The sequence below is a fragment of the Mycetomoellerius zeteki genome, unplaced genomic scaffold (assembly GCF_001594055.1).
Source record: "Mycetomoellerius zeteki isolate Tzet28-1 unplaced genomic scaffold, Tzet1.0 scaffold457, whole genome shotgun sequence".
Taxonomy (NCBI): domain Eukaryota; kingdom Metazoa; phylum Arthropoda; class Insecta; order Hymenoptera; family Formicidae; genus Mycetomoellerius; species Mycetomoellerius zeteki.
The window spans coordinates 65620-73237 of NW_017257454.1; the positions used below are offsets into that span (position 1 = coordinate 65620).

General features: G+C 30.0%; 1 protein-coding gene across 4 annotated transcripts; it reads right to left on the reverse strand.

The window, feature by feature from the left end:
- Positions 1-2085: 2085 nt before the first annotated feature.
- Positions 2086-7348, reverse strand: SpdS (Spermidine Synthase). 4 transcript variants are annotated; one of them, XM_018454775.1, is made up of 6 exons: positions 7305-7348; positions 4647-4817; positions 4369-4489; positions 3657-3903; positions 3050-3279; positions 2086-2285 (listed from the first exon to the last, which is right to left on the reverse strand). In XM_018454775.1, exons 2-6 carry the CDS (start codon positions 4778-4780, stop codon positions 2145-2147), a joined length of 873 nt encoding a protein of 290 aa, XP_018310277.1. In that variant the 5' UTR covers positions 4781-4817; positions 7305-7348; the 3' UTR covers positions 2086-2144. The 4 variants fall into 4 exon arrangements, with proteins under 4 accessions (XP_018310277.1, XP_018310279.1, XP_018310278.1 ...); XM_018454777.1 differs by lacking the exon at positions 7305-7348 and adding an exon at positions 7044-7277; XM_018454776.1 differs by lacking the exon at positions 7305-7348 and adding an exon at positions 7044-7277 and having other exon boundaries at positions 4647-5144.
- Between the last annotated feature and the right edge of the window lie 270 nt (positions 7349-7618).

The window sequence follows — 7618 nt, forward strand, 5'->3', positions numbered from 1 at the left end:
GAATGACGCACTAGGGCACTCGGGTGAAGTTTCTAAATGCAGCCCTATGGGGTCGACATTTCATCCTCGTCCCGAGTAGCTTTACAAGAAGCGACGAGGTCCCTGGCGCGACACGCGCATAATGTCAGCTGATGTAATCACTTCGACCAAGCCGCTGAACACCTGGGGCATAGGGCTTCTTTAATCTCACCGTCCCTAACGTGGTGGGCGCACGCGAGTGAATGCACCCAGAGGGGCGCGGGCAGGATGCACTTCCGGAGGAAGCGCTAAATATCCTTTCAATCTCGAAGCTTCAGTCGCTCACGAGAGAAGATTGCGTTGGATCAAAGGGCTGCCGGGCTCTTTTCGCTTCGTATTCGAGTGCAAGCTCGGAATTGCGAATTCGCTCGGAATACCTCCCGCTATCTTCATCCCCTTCCCATTAATAAAATCCGCAGATCGGATGTTTACAGAGGGTTTCGCCGAGCGAGATTCTCGAACGTGTTAGCCACCACATCCACTCATCCGTTCATCTGTCGTTTATTCTCACCTCATTTTACTTTGAGATATTCACTGTCCGGCCGAGCTAACTCTCACGGCTAATTCATGAATATGCTGATTATCGCGCAATTCCGCGTGCGCCGTTAATAGCGGCGAGAGTGCATCGTCGTTTCCGTGCACGTTTATAGAAATCATATGATGATCGATAAAGAACTTTCGCGATTCCGCGATTGCGTGATCGTCATTTCTAGATAGATCTGATAGTGATATCTGATGTGATAATTTCGTATCTTAAATGGGCAGTTAACGAGATTTTTACCTGCAAAGTTAAGTAATAAAATTGAACAATATAACAATTTAACGTTATTCGCATGAGTAAATTTAACTTAAATAAATTATGTGTTTTAGAAAACAAAACTTCATCTTTCCAATGTTTATCTTTCTATATATCAATTCGAATTAAAACATTCAGTCTTACTACTTTTCTATTTTTTAGTCTCCTTTCATCTTTTACAGTTTTAATCTAAAGTTTAATGTAGAGAGCACACAAGTTAAACTGCATAACAAATTTAGAATGAGATTACTTCTAAGATTACTTGCGGAGTAACTTTTTATAAGAGAAAGGAACCGATACGTCTTTAATGTATAAATGCATAAAATTTTTCTGTCCTTTTAGAGCAAGAAAAAAAAGAGAAAAAAGGAAACTATTAAAATTTTTAATTGTTAATCGAATTCTATTTTTTATTGCATTACTGTAAATACAAATAATTATTGATTATTTTACCATATATTAAAAGAAAATGCCAGAAACAGCACAAAATATTTCATATTCATAAATATAAGACACATAATTTACAATTAATTGTTTTTATTGTTGTTATTGTATCAATACCTATCTAATCTTGCCATAAGAGTTTCCATCTGTCGGCATGTTAACAATGATTGGTTAAGCAGTTAGAGTCATTTTTGTGCAGTTATCATACGCAATCTTTTCTACGGAATTCATCATATATTTTACGACTTTTTAATTTAATTTAATATATTGAACAATTCAAAAATATTTATAGTAATAAGACTGTTTTTTTATGGAAAAATTAACTTTTTCTTTTATTTAATAATATCTTATCTACTGCTGATAATGTTTAAACCATTTGTTCTATTGACAAGATATTGGAAATTACTAATTGTAAGTTATAAATTTTCGTCATTGTTAAATTGATTTTTGAGAGTAATTATAAAAGAACGCTAACATTATATAAATTGTTTTCTACACACTTAGATAAAAGATAATTATTGTACCGCAAAAATATATAATATATTACCTATGCGATATCTATGAAATATAGAATATGTACATATATTTTTATAGTATTATTTATCAAAAAAATTTGTTAACAAATGTATAAAAAAATTTGTTTTTCTTTTTTCTGTAAGGTAGATTTAATTTAGGTATATTGTTCACATATATATGTAGATAATTATAAATATAGAGATATTAATAAAAAATACACTATATATAGATAATATTTTTATTTATTTCATATAACGTTACAAAAAAATTTCAAGTCTTATTTACACGTAAATATCGGAGGCAATAAGTGTCGCATCGACTGCCGTATAAAATCGAATTTAATAAATATATTGAAAGATATTTGGTTAATATTTCAAGCACCGTTCAAAGCCTTCTCTACGAATCTTGGTAAAGCAAAAGCTGCCCGATGTACTTTATCATTGTAATACATTAATGACATATGATCTAGATCTTTGTCGCTGAATATCTTCACTGGTTCTGCAAAATTTGTTTGCTAAAAAGAAGGAATTAGGCCGTTAAAATATTGAATATATTCTAAAAAATTGATTTAAGAAGAATAAATATAATTTATAACTAATATTTTTAATAAAAAATTTCTTTACAACACAAATATCAATCCCTAGTATACACAATTTTTCTGTTCTTTATTACATATGATAGGTCAATCCCATTATTAATTTTCATTATCTTTTACAAGTATACAAAAATTATTAAGTGATTCTTACATATGTATTTAAACATTTTTAGAAAGTATCTGTAAGTAGGTATATTAAAAAATTGTATATGAATATTAAATTAATTATTTGGAGCTTCTAGTAAGTATTTCAAAGAAAAGAAATTAACATGATGCGAATATGCCAATTTTGTATGTATGCACTAAGGATTAATATATTAAACTAATATATATATATATATATATATAAACTACCATCAGAAAGTTTAAGACCAAGCGTTTTAAAGACTTAATTTTGTGTTCTTTTTATTTAAAATATATGCAAGTCCAATTTTATTTTTCACAGCATTATAATATGATCCTGAAGGTATAATTAAGTAAAAAAACCAATTACCAGAATTGCACTATTTGTTTTATAATTTTACCATAAATGATGTGTTTTAATATTATATCATATTGGTCCTAAACTTTCTGACGGTAGAGTTTGTTCTTTAGATTATTATTATACATTTACATATTAGTTATTAAATGAGAAAGTATATAATATATGCACATAATACAAATAATTTATGTCTAATACTAACTTCATTTAAGCTTCCAAGAACAAAACCGATTTGACCCGTAGGATACGTCGGTACGGATGTTACTGCGTAGGTAGCGACAGGAAACACAGCCTTACAATGTTGGAATGTATTACATACTTGGTCCAGGTTCGCCCATGCTGTGCCAGCCTGGCTGGCAATGATTCCACCAGGTTTTAATGCAGATTTCAGTAATTGATAATATGCATGTTTAAAGAGATTCTCGGCAGGACCTAAACAAAGCGTCGAAGTTATTAATTTCATTCGTAATATCTTTCATTAAAGAAATTGTATATTTTTTTTTACTATAAAAAAGACCTTATAGAGAAAAAAACTTTAAGAAAATTCTATAATAAAGTCGTCTGTTTTACCAACTAAGCGCAATAATACAATATTTGTCCTAATTTCTTTTTTTTTACAGATTTAAAAATTCTGTTCCATAATTAAAGTATATTAATTAATATAGCATTAATATAAATGGAGTTCATGTCGAATGTAAATGTAAATCCTATGTGTGTCCTGTTGAGTCGATAAAACAGATGACTTTAGGATGCCTTTAATGAAATCTCGTTGAAACAACTAATAAGTACATTAGTTTTGCGACACTTGCCTACGGGATCGCTACTGTCAGTAATGATAACATCGAATTCTCGTGAATGATGGTTCAAAAATTCGAATCCGTCGCCAACAATGACATTTACATAAGGATTATTAAGACCTAAACTCAAACGGGGCAAATATTGCTTGCACACTTCGATAACTCGGTCGTCGATGTCTACCAATGTGACGCGCTCTACATCCGGATGTTTCGAAACCTCTCGGGCAACCCCACCGTCACCACCACCCACTATTAGAACCTGTTATTTGAAATTTCGAGTTATCTATATATTTTTTTAAAGATAATTTCATGACTTAAAGAAATACAATATTTTAATGATATGTAATATTTACCACATATTTGACTTAAACGATTCATTAATTATTCATTATTAATCAATGAAGCATATGTCTCTGACACATTTTATCTATATTTTATTACTAAATATAATAATAAGAGAGAGATAACTTATGATACACGGTTGTTTTATTAAATCAATTAGCATTTTAAAAGTTTATTACTTTTATATAAATATATTTCGTATAAATATATTTAAAAAATTTAAATAAATTGATATAAATATAAAACCTAATATAATCGTTAGATATACGTGGGTGGTTCAAGTCAAACCGGGACTTTTATTCTCATGAACATAAAAATAAAAAAAGTCTCGGTTTGACTTGAACCACCCACGTATGTATAATATATCAGTTATTATTCTTACATTTTGTGGTTTTGAATGACTGCAGAGTGGTAAATATGATATCATCTCGTGATAGGACATTTCATCTTTCTCCGTGCATTGGATCACGCCATCGAGCATTAAAGCTTTACCATGTTTAAATCTACAAACATAACATTTTTATATCTAACAAATTATATACAGTTTAATGTTTTTTTAATTCTTAATGTAAATTTTTAGTCCATTTGATTGTTAATGTATTTTAAAATACTGGTCTTATACATTTAACAATTTTGCGGCGTCACTGAGGAAATACTCACGTTTTCACTACCAGAATATCTTGGTACGAAGAGCGCTCAGAATGCAGGACTTCTTCTACTTCCAGCGAGAGTGCAACGCCAGGCCAGAGCTCGCTGTTCAATTCGCTGAACCAGCCCAATTTCATAGCATTCATGTTGTAGTTTGGATCCGATTTGCTTCACTGAAGTATGCTTTGCATAAGAAAGTTAACAATGTAAGAACAGTACGAACATAGTTAAAACAAACGTTACATGCTTCTAAATTATAGTAAAGATAGCACGTTAACTTAATTAACATTGTGTTACGTAATCAGTTGCACTTCAAACATTGTGCTGCTGTTGAATAATGCTGTTGAATAATGCGATGTAGCTTTTCGTCTTTAATTTATGTTGCACGGAGAAAACAGTTTCCTGACAATGCATATTTTATGATGTCGTAGCAAACGTCGTCAATTTTCAAAAGATTTTTTTCTAGTATTTAATTCGTGAGTAGTTTCGCTCAATCTGTATATTATTCCGCTGTAATAATAAATTGATTCTTATCTTGTCAACAATGAGCTGTAACAACAAAATAGAAAATAAGAAAATCCATCCTCGATATATTTTAGATAATCCACAGTCTAATGAAGCAGCAATGTATGCAATGAGTAGATGCTATCATAGATAATTGCAAAATTTTTAAGACACTCAGTTATGCAATAGACAAGTAATAAAATGTCGCTACGTTATATTTATTTCTAGGACTTATGTTACTTGACTTCATCTTGCATAAATTATTATTACTCGGATTATCTTATTTTAATTTAATTCTCCTATAGTAAAAGGGATTGGATGCGACTCCCGATTTTTTCTATTTAGCAGAGAAAGAAGTTTCATGATATATTATTTACTTTTTTTACCCATTTTGTTATATTGATTGGATGAAATATGAACAAAACAGCATTGGGTTAGAAAACTCAATTTTAAGATATATTCAGAAAAATGTACCTAGAATTGGATCTACTTTTACTTAAAAATTCACCTTACCATATGTATGTTAAAAATTGCTTATAACATTCATTAATAGAGAAAATCTGATAATCCTTGTTATTAAAGAGATGGTACGAAACACTGAATATAAAGTAATCTTTGATAAATATAATCTTCCACGTGATTGACTTCTGTCATGCATTTTTAGATTATTACGTAAAGTGGTATTATAAGATACACAGGAATTGCAATGACGTTCACATATGAGCACATTCTAAATTATTTCTTCAATGACTCCAATTAAGGGAAGATGAGACCTTTGAACGAGAGAAAAGATAGGTGCGATAAATTGCTTGCCACAAATTATTCACCGAAATTGATATATAAATGAATCTTCTTCCGGATGAAGTCGCACTTACTTCTTTTTACGCAGTGCATTTCGTTTAATGTCTCGCACATAGCGATCCACATTTTGTCTTTTAATGTAGTAACAATGTGTTACAAATATCGCATGCTAAGAATAATAATATAATTTGACGATTCGTAAAATATTACTGTAGAAAGGTATAAAAGTTACACAAAAAAGAAATAATATTAGGTTTAATAGTGATGCAGCTTTAATATTTTTGAATGATTCGGTGTTTAGGTGCGTGTGTGTGTGTGTGTGTGTGTGTTGTGTGTGCATAAAAAATTTATGTATATTTTGAATATGTTATATAATTATATATATTAATTATATTTTACATTTATTATAATTATATATATATAATTTTTAAGATGCTGAAAAGTATAATAAATAGGATGTTAAAAAAACAGAAGAGTTCAGAACTTATTTGTTTATCTTTCAGGACTTATTTGTTTATTTTGTTTATCTTCCCATATATATTATGTAAATAGTGAATATATATGGGAAGATAAACAAATAAGTCCTGAACTCTTCTGTTTTCTTAACATCCTATTTATTATACTTTTCAGCATTTTAAAAATTTATATATATATAATTATAATAAATGTAAAACATAATTAATATATATAATTATATAACATATTCAAAATATACATAAATCCTTTATGCACACACACACGCGCGCGCGCACGACACACACACGCACCTAACACCGAATCATTCAAAAATATTAAAGCTGCATCACTATTAAACCTAATATTATTTCTTTTTTGTAACTTTTATACCTTTCTACAGTAATATTTTACGAATCGTCAAATTATATTATTATTCTTAGCATGCGATATTTGTAACACATTGTTACTACATTAAAAGACAAAATGTGGAAACTTATCATTAAGATAATAAGTTTCATAACGCTGATTTCTTATCAATAATGAGAGGTTTTTCAAACGCCTAATGATTAACGTCAAAATTACACTTAATTGATAATAGCTTTTTACTGATATAAATTAAAATCACGCTATATTAAATTAAATAATTACCGTAGCACAATCCGATATGTCGCTGTAAAATTTTGAACTCACAAATTAATAATTATACCGATAACCGGTTTAAAAATATCTTATCTGTTCATTCTGTATTATGTTATAACTCGTTAGTTATTATGACTTTCGCTTATTAGCAGCACAACAAATATTAATGAAATGTTCTTTAAACATGTATGTCATTTGATTTGATTTACACTTCACATTTTCTGAGACACGCAAAATATTCACTTTTCCAAGCACGCAATAATAGTTTACCTATGATAACCGTGGCTCGCCCGAAGAAAGCTCGAAACAAACTGAGACGAAGGCGCGCGTGTAGCCTGGTTTCTCTTTATAACTGACTCGACTGTTTAGATAGGTTTATCGTTACTAACACACTGCCCGATAACGTAATGAGGCCCATAAAGATTTATTCATACTAGACGAAGACACGTCTCATCTCGCTAGTACTACGACACAGCACAATTTCTTTTTTTGCGTATTTTTATAATTTACAATTTACAGGGATGCGTTGATATATTTAGTACGCTTATACACTGTTAAAAATTTCATCAAATTTAATATATTTT